The 12,244-nt window shown below is 59.9% G+C and overlaps 1 protein-coding gene across 3 annotated transcripts in view; it reads left to right on the top strand.

Moving 5' to 3' along the window:
• MPPED1 (metallophosphoesterase domain containing 1) overlaps window positions 1-12,244 on the top strand; it is a 77,935-nt gene that overhangs the window by 47,751 nt on the left and 17,940 nt on the right. For all 3 annotated transcript variants that reach the window (XM_072843619.1, XM_072843621.1, XM_072843620.1), the window contains exon 4: window positions 3,894-4,119. In XM_072843619.1, coding sequence (XP_072699720.1) covers window positions 3,894-4,119 — 226 coding nt within the window. The remainder of the gene's footprint in view (window positions 1-3,893; window positions 4,120-12,244) is intronic.

Here is a 12,244-nt window from a genome sequence, read left to right as displayed (position 1 = left end):
ACTCAGGGGGGCAACGGTGCTGGACCAGTGATGTGTTTGCCAGTGGTTGCACCCCCTGCCTCCAAGCCACATGCACCCACTTTGTAGGGAGAACCCCAACAGTATCTGAGTGTACCCTGCAGCATGTTGTGGCTCCCGTCCCCACCTGGCTTTAGGTACAGGAGCCTTGATCCCCCCCGCCCCATCCACTTTTCCCCCAGAGGAGGGGAACTCTGCCGAGGAGAGAGGAACAGGGGTGAGCTGACGGTGTCGAGCTCACTCCCCGGTCCCCAGGAGTCGGGAGCAGCAGAAATAAATGCAACTATACAGTTGGAGTAATTTGTTAATTAGTGTAAGTAACACCCCCAGTCAGAGACAGACCGTAAATACATCACTGCGGCTCCGCTCCCCAGGCCGGGGCGATGCTCAGAGGGGGATGGATGCATCAGAGCCTGGAGGTGGGGGGCAGAGGCCACCCCTTTTCCCCCAACTGCCTGCAGTGTGGGAAGGGGCTCAGTTCGGTGGCCTGGCAGCCTTGAAGGAGTCCGAGTCGCTGACCCCAGGTGTGGGATCAGCTGGACCAACCCCCAGTGTCCCCTCCCCTGTGCACCTGCTGTGGGACCTGGGCCCACAGCCTCATTTCCCACAGTTACAGAGCATATCTCAGAAAGTTCCACGGGGAGTAGAGGGACCAGCCTTGACCCAGGATGGCTGGCCCCACCTTGGGGTCCAGGAGATTGGCAGTCTTCCCCGGGGTGTCCTCCACAATGCTTCCCCAGGTGCTCAGGGTCCCCGCAAACCTCCCTCCCCGCAGGTGGCTGGGGCAGGGCCGCCGGAGGAAGGGTTCTCTGCTTCATGTCACCCCGTGGTGCTGTCGGGGGCTTCGTTTGCCAGGCTTCTGCTGGGACCTGCCAGGGGGCGACGAGCAAAGCACACATGTCTGCTCCTGTGCCCCCGGAGCTGTCTGGCCCCTTGGGAAACAAGCAGATACCCCGAGTCCCCCAGGGCCCCGAGAGCCCGTCCCCCCTGCCTCACCGGCAGCACTGAGGGGCAGGTCTGTTCCCCGCAAGTCTCCAGGACTGGGGCAAGGCCCGGAGACCAGATGCCTGTGCGGGGTAAGGGGGGGCAGTTCCTTAAAATGAGTGAGGGGGGCTGGATGTGCATGGTTGGGACAGGAGGGGACCGCAAACCGCCATCGGCTGCCCGTCTAAGGGAGGCACAGATACTCAGCGCTTGACTGGGCCAGGAGCATGCACTTTTAAAATTGATTGATCGATTTTTAGAAAACAAAGAATGGCATTTTATTGGGGATTTTTTTGCATTTTTTTAATGTTGGCAGCCAGATTCAAATAAAAACATTTTGCCAAATGAAATGTGCCTGTGGGCAGGTCTGGCCTGCAAACCGTGGCCCAGGGAAGCTGACACTGTGACTGCCAAGTGCTGTGCGTCTCTGTTCGGTATCTTCTGAAACCCCAGCGCGGTTTTGCAGGGCAGGTGCTCTGCCTGCTTCATGGGTGGGGAAACCGAGGCGCACAGCTGGCTAGTGGCAGAGCTGGGTCTGGTCATTATCTCAGGGCTCCCAAGATTTGATAAACACCAAGGAGCAGAAAACCCTCTTTTCTCAAACTTGTGAAGGATTCTGGGGTGGCTGGAGAGGCAGTGGGGAGCATGATTATGGTTTTCTGCCAATTTTCCAGCAAACTCCTATCTTGCTCCCCTTCTGCCTCGTGGCTGGGCTGGGACTCAGGTGGCCATGGCCACAGAGCTCAAGACCAGGCAGGATGTGGAGGTCCTGGTCTTGGGGATGGGTTGGGCCGTGGAGAAACATAACTACTTTCTGGACTCTTCTGTTCCCTTGTGATTAGAATATAATAGTTATAGTACAAAAAACATTGTTGTATTATTGTTTATTATTATCATGATTTATTGTTTGCCACAAGACTCGCCCTGCCCCTTCCCGGAGCTCACACAGGGCTGGGAAAGCACATTTCTTCCTAGAATGCTGAATCTGACCACCCGTCTGTCACATCCGATCCCATATTGTAGGCGTCAGTTCTCAGTAAGGCAAAATTAGAATTTGGGGCATTTCTGGAAGTGGGTTCCTGACACAGCGCTCGCACAGCAGAGGATGCAGAGGGGCCAAGGGGCGGAAGGTCCTGCTCTTTCTGGACTGTGTTCCACCCCCTGGGGAGCCAGTCACGGGGCAACGGCTCCGTGGAGCCTGGAGGGGTCAGAGAGGTCCTTAGCCCCTAGGGACACCCACCTTGATCAGAGGGGAAACTGAGGCTCAGTGAGGTTAGTTGGCCGGCCCCTTTGAGAGGTACCAGAGCCGGGATTTGAACTGAGGTCAGGCGGCTGCCACACTGAGCTCGTGTGTGTTCTTGTGCGGATCACAGTCACCCAAGATCAAGGAAGATGTGCTGGGAGGCATGGCTCTCCATTAGCTGTGTGATGTCTTGCTCTTCCTTCTCCATGTGCCTGGAGCTGGGAGGCCGAGGACCCTTGGGAGGGCTCCCCTATGTGTCATAGGGGACAGAAGGCCAGGGCCAGAGGCATGGTCATGGCTTTCAGGCGTCAGGACGGGACTCTGCGTCCTGGCCTCATGGAGGGCACTTTCCTGGGCTCTCCCCAAGCAGGTGGAAAGCGTTGGGGTCACACAGGACTGGCTCAGAGGCCAGTCTGCCACCTGTGGGCCGTGTGTCCTCCAGCATGTCACGGCCTAGCTCCCCGAGCCTCAGTTTCTATATCAGCACCATGGAATGGGAGGTGCCTGGCTCAGTGCCTGGCACGGATGCGCTGCAGGAAGCCTCTGGGACCACGGGAGCGAGTCATTTTGCTGAAGAATCTGGGGCGAGAGAAGTGGCTGAAGCGGGTGCGTGGGAGAGCTTAGTGTCCTGTGCTGACTCCCGCAGAAGCCCGCATCAGAGTCATTTAGACGTTGCATCCGATGGCGGCGACTACTTCTCTGTGTGGTAGCTGTGGCATGTCACCACTTTCCTGCCTGGACTCTCCTATCGGAGGCCCGTGGTGGGCTGGCATGTCACACGTCCCCGTCGTGCTTGCCTGACCCACGGGGGCCCGCCCCACCTGGAGGGGTTGGGGGGAAGGGTCTGGGCCTTCGGGCTGGCTCACCTTCACATTGCATTTTTCATCCATGTCAGGACCCCTGGGTGCCATCATGACCCCTTGTCCAGGCCCGGGGAGCCCGGCAGCTGAGGCTCGTGCGAGATGGGGAGTCAGGGCCCCGAGTCTGGGGTCAGGCCGGCTTCCAAGGGGCGGTAGGGACCAGGGGTGGGTGGTGGTTTACTGAGCCCGGGGGGCTATGGTAGCGGGGAAGGGGGCCCCCAGGCAGGTCAGCCGGGAGGCAGCACCCACACCTTGCTCGGGGCATCTGCAAGGTGGGGCCCCAGGGAGGGAGGCATGGTGCAGAGGAGCTGCCCCGGGTTCTGACAGAGCAAAGCTAGAAGGGCCTTTTGTGTGTGTACCAGGATGTGCTATGCACTGTTGTGTTTTGGCTGCACTTGGGCTTGGCCTTGGAACTCCATGGCCGTCGGGGTGGGCCCCTCCCCAAGTGTAGGGTCTCCAGGGGTTTCACACGAGCTCCGCAAAGAGCTTGTGCTTCCGCAGACAGAGGAGCCTGAGGCGGGCCAGTCCCGAGGATGAGGCCAGGTCCCCCCTGCTGGCCTGGGTCTGCTGCTGGCCTGTCACCCAGTCGCCACCGGCGCAGGCAGGCTGCAGGGGTGAGGGTCGGGCTGCCGGCCGCCGCCTCTGATCGGAGGGCGCCAATCGGGGGCCTGCAGCCGGGGCTGCTCTGCGGGGGATTCCCGTGGCTCTCGCCCGCCGCCCGCCCCGGCTGGGTGGTGGCTCCCCGGAGGCCAGCGGCCGAGTCTGTGTGTCTGTGCCCGCCTCCGCAGGCAGCCTGCCCTACGAGTACAAGATCGTGATTGCCGGCAACCACGAGCTGACCTTCGACCAGGAGTTCATGGCTGACCTCATCAAGCAGGACTTTTACTACTTCCCGTCGGTGTCAAAGCTGAAGCCGGAGAACTACGAGAACGTGCAGTCCCTGCTCACCAACTGTATCTACCTGCAGGACTCGGAGGTCACCGTGCGTGGCTTCCGGATCTACGGCTCGCCGTGGTGAGTGCGCGGGGCGCCGTCCCCACCCCAGGCGGGGGGCCGAGGAGCTGGGGTGAACATGCGGAGGGGAGTGGGGCCGGGAGAAGCTCCGGGGAGCTCCAGGTCACCACGAGGAGCTGGAGCTCAGGCCCCCCACATCCCCGTGTGGCCCCCGGTGGGTCGCTGCTGCTCTCCGAGCTTTGGTTGCCTCGTGTCTAGCTGGCAAGTAGTTGTGTCCGCTGTGCCCTCTGCTGTGCACCTCACACACAGCCCCGTACTGTTCTTATCCCCGGTTTCCAGAAGAGCCAACTGAGCTACGGAGAGCATGAGGATCTTGCCAAATGTCACACAGCTAGGAAGAGGCACGGCTGGGGTTACAGCCAGGCACTGTGGTTCCAGAGCCCCCGCGTTCAAGCATTATCCTGTGTGCTAGGAATCTCCCCATTGCCCGTGTCCCCTGACACGCACCAGAGATGCATAGATGAGGGGTGGCGAGTGATGAGCCAGGCTGAGGAAAGGCGGTTGGAATTTTCATGGAAGGCTGAAGACCTGGTTTACCATGTTGGGGATGGCAGTTGTTTCAATCATGAGTACACATCAAGCCCTTACTCCGTGTTGGGCACACAGGACAGTCAGGCCTCATCCCTGGCTTGGCTTGGAGGGGATCAAGGTGAGAATGAGTCATGACTCTTCTATGTGATGGCCAGTGTGTCCATCAGAGCCCTGGTGATAATGACGGTGATGGTGATGGTGATGACAGTTGTGGTGGCCATTATAGTGGTGGTGACGGTGGTGATGATGATGAAGATGGTGGTGATGGTGAAAGTGATAATGATGGTGATAGCGATGATGGTGATAATGGTGAAGGTGATGGTGGTGATAGTGGTGATGGTGGTGATTGTGATGGTGGTGATGATGGTGATGGTGTTGATGGTGATGATGGTGTTGGTGAAAGTGATAATGGTGGTGGTGATGTGATGATGGTGATGTTGGTGATGATGGTAATGATAGTGATGTTGGTGATGATGGTGGTGGTGATGGTGGTGGTGGCGGCAGTAATTCATTCCTGAGCAAATTCAGCAGGCCGGCCCCTGGGCTAAAGTCTCCATGAGTGTTGTTTCTAATTCTTACTCAGCCCTGAGCCGACTGATTTATTGTCCACATTCTATAGGTGGACAGACCAGGTGGCCCTTAGAGGGCTTAGAGCTGGCTGTAGCCACAGGGAGCCAGGTGCTGGCAGGGGGAGGAGGGCACCATACACAGTAAGGAGAGACCACATGTCCTTGGAAGTGTGGTGTGATCCCGAAGGCTCCTTGGAGGAGGGAGGAGGTGAGGGGACCTGAGCTGTGAGGGAGTAGAAGGACGTTCGCAGTTCGGGTGACGCCCGAAGCTGTGCCATCAGAGCAGTACACATGGAGAGGCTGAAGGATGATTTGGGGGCACACGGGACTGTATGGGTGCAGGGACTTTGGGGGGAGCCATTACCAACACCGGGCTGCCTGGTGGATGCCATGTGATGACACCTGGTGGCCAGAGGCTGCAGGCGGGTGTGGGACCTGGTTCCGTCCTGCCCAGGCCTCCTCAGGGGACGGAGCAGAGATGACCCTGAGCCCTGGGTTCTCGCCGTTTCTGGAGTCTTGACCTCCCCGCAGCCTGTGCGCTCCCAGACGAGGACCACGGGGGCCCTCGAGGACGCGATGAGCTTGGTGCCGAGGATGGGAGTGGAGAGGAGGCGTTGAGTCTGCCTGGCAGGCCACTGGGGCCCACACTTGGAGAAGAAGTCTGGCGGAACATACTGGAAGAACTGGAGCGTGAGGTGCAAGAGGGAAGTCAGGAAGGTCGATGGGGAGGCCTTCAGGAGCAAGACGGGCGTCTGCACTGCGCCTCCTTGCCCAAGATTTTGAGCACCCCCCGCCCCTACACACCCACACACACACACAACCTTTTAAAAAAACATATTCTGTAGGAGTTCATGGTGTGGCTGTGGATCCAACCGGCCTGGGCTCCAATCTTGGCCTCACCTTTTATGGGCTGTGTGACCCTGGGCAAGTCACTTAACCTCTGTGCCCTAGTTTCCTTCCCTGCAAAATGGGAGTGACAGTGGCCGTCCCGCAGAGGGTGGTTGTGAAGGTGTCAGGAGGGTTTAGCTGGGCCTGGTGCCTGCCCCACCAAGCTCTCCACCAGCGGAGACCCTGTGGTTGTTATTGCTGCCAAGGCCAGCCCTCCAGCCCTGCCTGGGCCAGAACCAGTGTGTGGGATGGAGGACAGGTGGGGGGGGGGTGACAGGTGCACTCAGTGTCCCCCTCCCCCCGAGCAGCTGTGTGCTCCCTCAGGGCTGGGGGAGAGGAACCCCTGTGACAACCTGTCCTCGGGCTCCTGGGTGTGGGGCCAGCCCTGGGGTCCCCTCTGCCAGCTGGAGGCCAAGTGCTGGGCTCCCGAAATGCCTGCGTGAGGCCGGCGGTTGATCCAACTGCTCTGCGCTCCCACTGCCAGTGGTTCCTGCATTCAGTGTCAGGAGCTCGAGCCCAGTACTGCCTGCGGGAGTGGGGGGCTGGGGGGGCTTGGGACAGAAGGGGCCTCAGGAGGCCCTGGTGAAATCCAGGAGGGCTCCTGGGGGGTGGGGGTTTGAACTGCAGTTTCCACAAGTGGAGGAGGCAGGAGAGGAGCCCTATTTCTGAGCCCCGTTCTGTGCCGGCTCCACCTCTGGATGCTGTTTCGCAGGCTTGGATGCCCAGGGCTACGGGGTACCCTGTCTACGCTCTGCCTGCAGGCTGTGCGCTCGCCTTCCAGCGGCTGCCCTGCTTTCCCTGAGGCCCAGCCTGGGGCTGGGAGCAGCTGCTGGGAGTCCCAGCAGCAGCACTGGCCGGGCAGTTGGTTGGTAAGGGAAGAGCTATTCAAATTGGGACACTGTGCATATCTAGCTGTGTGACTTCGGGCAAGTGCCTCAGCCTCTCTGGTCCCTCCTTGGCCGGGGTAATGGTGCTGCCCGTGGTAAAGGCAGCTGTGAAGTCTGTGCGAGCCCGTCTGGAGGACGGTCTGGCCCAGAGCAAGGCCCCGGAGGTTGGTTGTAATTCCTGGTACCGGGGAGCTCCTGGGGAGGAGGCCAGATGAGGATAGCTCTTCTCCAGCTGATACCCCAACAGCCCTCCAGGCAGGGCCAGGACTCTCATCCTATTTCACAGAAGGGCAGGTAGAGGCCCAGGTGGGATGTGGCTTGCCCAGGTCGGCGTGATGACTGCTCCAGACTCCTAGTCTGGGCTCTTTGTGCTGCTGCATAGAGGCCATTCCTCAGTGTCCCCGTGAGACACTGCTCTGTGCCAGGCCCAGAACAGCGGATGCAGGGTGTGTTCCTGGTTCTCCAAAAAGCCTCAGATGCACCTAGGCCTCCCTGGCCCAGGGGGATACTGAGGCCAGGGGGTCCGGGCTGTGTTCTCCTCGTCAGCCGGGAATGGCCTACCTCGTTGTCAAGGCTTCCTGAGTGCCGCGTACTCTTGTGGGTCCCGGGACGTGCTGTGAACCAGACAGGTGCAGCTCCAGCCTCACGGGGCTACTGTCCTCCTGGGAGATGCATCGACTGCTAATCCCTTGGTTCACAAGGAGGAGAGGGGAGGAGAGGAGAGGGGCCGGGAGCTGGAGCCCGGGAGGGCCTCCTATGGGACAGGGGCCGGAGCTGGGGCCCGGGATGGCCTCCCATGGGACAGGGGCCGGGAGCTGGAGCCCGGGAGGGCCTCCTATCGGACAGGGGCTGGAGCTGAGGCCCGGGAAGGCCTCCCATGGGACAGGGGCCAGGAGCTGGGGCCCGGGAAGGCCTCCCATGGGACAGGGGCCGGGACCTGAGGTCCGGGAGGGCCTCCCATGGGACAGGGGCCGGGAGCTGGGGTCAGGGAAGGCTTCCATGGGTGAGGCAGCGGCTGAGGGGACAAAAAAGCTATGCAGGGGGGTGGGGGGCACTGGGAAAAGTGTGACAGGCAGAGGGAACAGCTCAGGCAAAGGCCAGGAGGCCGGTGAGGCTGTGGTCATGCTGGGGGTGCTGAGGTGTTCCAGGCTGCATGGGTCCCTGTGGGTCGGCTGGACCATCACCCCCAGCGCTCAGCATCCAGTCCATCACGGCCCCCTCTGCCTGCCCCCCTGTGTCATCAACCATGGGGACCCCGCACATCACCCCCGAGGCCCAGAAGGGCCACAGAGCTCATCGGTGCAGGACTGGCAGTCGGTCAAGTGCTGTTCCCTGGGCCCAGACACTCGAGGTGTGTCCCCAGGCTCTGCCTCTCACCCCGTGTGTGACCTGCTGAGTCCCGTGTCTCCGAGCCTCCGAGTCCCAAACGCACAGGTGGCACTGCCCCTCCAGCCTCGTCCGTGCTTTTCCAGGTGAAGCTGCACAAGGGGAAGTGCGTGAACCTGCCCGGGAAAGTGTTCATGGCTGCAGAACCTCCTGGTCCCGTTGCCGATTGCGCTGCTGAGGGGGTTGCACCCCCAACCTTGTGTGGAGGCTCAGCCCCTCGGCCCTACCACCTGGACGTTTGGCGGCTCACAGGGAGGGCCGCCTGCCGAGCTGGTGGCGACTCTAAGTTCTTTCTTTCTTTCTTTCTTTCTTTCTTTCTTTCTTTCTTTCTTTCTTTCTTTCTTTCTTTCTTTCTTTCTTTTTTTCTTTCTTTCTTTTTTTTCTTTCTTTCTTTCCTTATTTATGTTTTTTCTCACTAAGTTCTGATGTTTGAGTTTCCCCTTCTTTTCCCTGCTCGCCTCATGTTGACTAACAGGCAGTGTTCTCTCCAGCGCTAGAAGTGTGATTGTACCCATGGGGGGATCAGGCCTTGCGTGAAGCCCTGGCCACGGGGGCCCCGAATGGCAGTGGCGTCTGGAGCATGTGGGCGGTGCTGGCCCAGGTCAGGGGGCAGACCCGGCCAGTGTGATCTGCGCAGGCGGAGCAGGGGCGCAGGCGGCAGTGGCAAACGACAGCTGTCATCTGTGCAGGAAGCCTATCCCGCAGGCAGGGGCCCAGAAGTGAGGTGACGTGACCTTGCTGAGTGGTGAGCTGCCTATCACAAGGGGTGTGCAAGCGCAGACCCACTGCGTTTGGGCCTGGTACCAGGCCAGCTGCTGCCCGCTTAGAGGGCTCCAGTCCCTGTGCCTGCACGGGGGTGCCACTGACATGCTGTCAGGCGGGCGGGGACGAGTCCTGTTGGTGCTGCACTTGGAGCCGGGGCAGTGCGACCAGGCTGGCCTGGACCTTGAGGACGGCCCAGAAAAGCCAGGAAGGCGAAACAAAGCAAACTCGTGGTCACCACCCACGGTTGGCTTTTTTCCCTAAGTGGTGCCACTAGGAGAGGCTCTGCTTAGGAGAGCGACTCCTTCCAACTTTTGTTGGGCCGCGTGCTCTGAAGGCCACAAGCGAGGTGAGCCCGGCCCCCTGCAGGGCTATACGGACCCAGGAGCGGATCAGGCCTGGCGCTGCCATCCGCGAGCTCAGGATGAGCGTGGTGGTGGGGTGGGGAGTGAGGGGGGGCTCGTACCTGCTGACACCCCATGCTGACCCCGCCTTGGCCCAGGCCAGAACCCGGCCCCGTGCTCGCCCGCATGTCCTCCTCAGTCCCTGCTGTGGGCCAGGGTTACCAGCCCCATCCTGCGGTGGTCAATGAGGCAGAGAGAATAATTTATTTTTTTTTATTTTTAAAAATTTTATTTATTCATGAGAGAGAGAGAGAGAGGGGCAGAGACACAGGCAGAGGGAGAAGCAGGCTCCATCCTGGGAGCCTGATGTGGGATTCGATCCTGGGACTCCAGGGCCACACCCTGGGCTGAAGGCGGCGCTAAGTCGCTGAGCAACCCGGGCTGCCCTTTTTAATTTTTTTAAAAAGATTTTTATTTATTTATTCACGAGAGACACAGGGAGGCCGAGGGAGAAGCAGGCTCCCTGCGGGGAGCCTGATGCGGGACTCGATCCCAGGACCTGAGGATCACACCCTGAGCCGAAGGCAGATGCTCAGCCGCTGAGCCACCCAGGTGCCCCGAGAGAATAATTTCTAAGATAAGTATATCCTATGCAACTTTTGGGATATACTTATGCTAAGAGATTTGTTGTTTATCTGAAGCTCAAACAGAACAGGACGCCCCGTAGTTCATCTGGGCACCCCAGTCCTGAGAGGGTCAGGTTCCTTTTTTTTTTTTAACTTATTTATTCGTGAGAGACGCAGGACTACGCCGTGACTTACTCCTCCACTTGTGAACCCGGCCGCCCTGGCTTTGGGGCCGTGGTGCATGCTCCTGTGTGGCTGGTGTCGTGCCCACCCCTCAGGGTATGGAGACCCGTGCACCCGAACGCATGCCCATGACACGCTCACACGCACCCTTGCGTGCCGACTGTGCGGTCCTGAGGTGGACAGGTGTGCTAGCCCATCCGTCAGAGCGGTCAGGACAATTTTCGTCCCGGCCGGCGGCACCTCACCTCGCGTCCTCGGTGTCGCAGGGCTTCTCGGTTGCGTCCATGCTGCTGTGCTGGCGACCCCGGTGGTTTCGCTTGCTTTGCCCTGATGGCCAGTGAGGCCGAGCGTCTTCCGGGGGCCACTTGGACTTCCTCAAGTGTTCCTGTCTTTTTGCCCGTTTACAAAAAACAATTGGGTTCTTTGTCCTTTTCATTTCTTTCTTTTTTTTTTTTTAATATTTATTCCTGAGAGACCCAGAGAGAGACCCAGAGAGAGACACAGGCAGAGGGAGAAGCAGGCTCCCTGCGGGGACCGTGTGCGGGACTCGATCCTGGAACGCCCTGGGCCGAGGGCAGACGCTCATCCATGGAGCCACCTGGGCGGCCCTGACGGTCCTTTTCGTGTCGGTTCATAGATTCTCCATGTATTCCGAGTGTGAGTCCTTCGGCAGTTGCAACGTGACTTGTCCTTCCCTGTGATTCTCTCCCGGTGGTGCCTTCAGCCGCCGGGGTTCTTGGTCTCGGGGTGGCCACGGCATCTGTGTGTTCCTTCGTGGCAAGTGCTTCTCATGTTCCATTTGGGAAATCTGTGTCCCCTGGAGTCGGGAAGGTATTTCCGTTGTGTTTTCTGGAAGCTTTGCCGTCTAGCCTGTCGTGCTTAAGTGTGGGGACCCCCTGGGTGAGCGTGTGCTGATGGTGAGCAGGAGGGAGCCCGTCCTCGGCGTCTCCCTGTGACGCCCACTTGGCCCTGCCCGGGCGCGGGAGGTCTGTTCCCTGCTGGCCGCTCCTGCCTGTCGCCCGGGCCCCGTCCGCGCAGCTCCAGGACCGCGCTGACCGCAGTGCTCTGGTGACGGCTTCCTCTGGTGCCTCTTTTCCCACCGGGAGGTTTGAGGCTCCACGAGAACGGGACCCGAACCTCTCTCTTGTGGCCTTCATGCCAGCGGCGAGTACGGTGCCCGGCCCATCAGAGTAAATGTCAGTGGGATGCATGGATGGAGGGATGGCTGGACGGACAGACAGGTGACAGATGCCAGGCTGGGGGGACCCAGTCAGAGCTCAGGCCTGGCGTGGCGTGCTGTCCCTGGGTCCCTCTGTGGCCTCCCCCGGGCCTTCCCCCGAGCTCCTTGCCCACGGGGCCCCTCCTCGACCTCCTGCTCGATGCTGGTCTCCCGGGGTGGAGCCTGCCCGTGCTGTCACCCCTTGCCCTGCGTGCCCTGCTGCCCATCACCCCCAGGCTGAAGGCCTGTCCCCATCTCCAGGTCCCGTTGCCTCCCCAGCTCCAGCACAGGCTCCGTCACCGCGGGGTCGAGTCCCGTGTGTGTGTGTGTGTGTGTGTGTGTGTGTGTGCGTGTGCGCACTGCCACCCCAGGGACACTGACCTCCCAGTCACTGGAAGGCCATGTCCGGGCCCGTTGGGACCGTGACGGCTCTGAGCCTTGGGCAGGGCGGCTTAGGGGATGGGGTAGGACCACCAGGCTCGGAGGAGAAGGAGGGGCTCAGCTGTCACAGAATCTTAAGTGCTGGAAAAAAAACTGTATACATCCCGTATTCATTTATGGGTTTTGGATACATTTTTTGTTCTCATTTAACTGAAAACGGCCTTGATTTAAGAAAAAAAAAAAAACCCCACACCAACCAGGAGTGCGGGAGGGAGTGCAATTGGCATGCAGCTCGTCCATCTGGTCTAATTACTTCTGGTATTTTGAAAGAAGGATTGTAAACCTGCTG

This window comes from Canis lupus, chromosome 11 (genome assembly GCF_048164855.1).
Source record: "Canis lupus baileyi chromosome 11, mCanLup2.hap1, whole genome shotgun sequence".
NCBI lineage: Eukaryota > Metazoa > Chordata > Mammalia > Carnivora > Canidae > Canis > Canis lupus.
The sequence above is the reverse complement of the archived record's forward strand: the minus strand, read 5'-3'. Positions and strand labels throughout refer to the sequence as shown.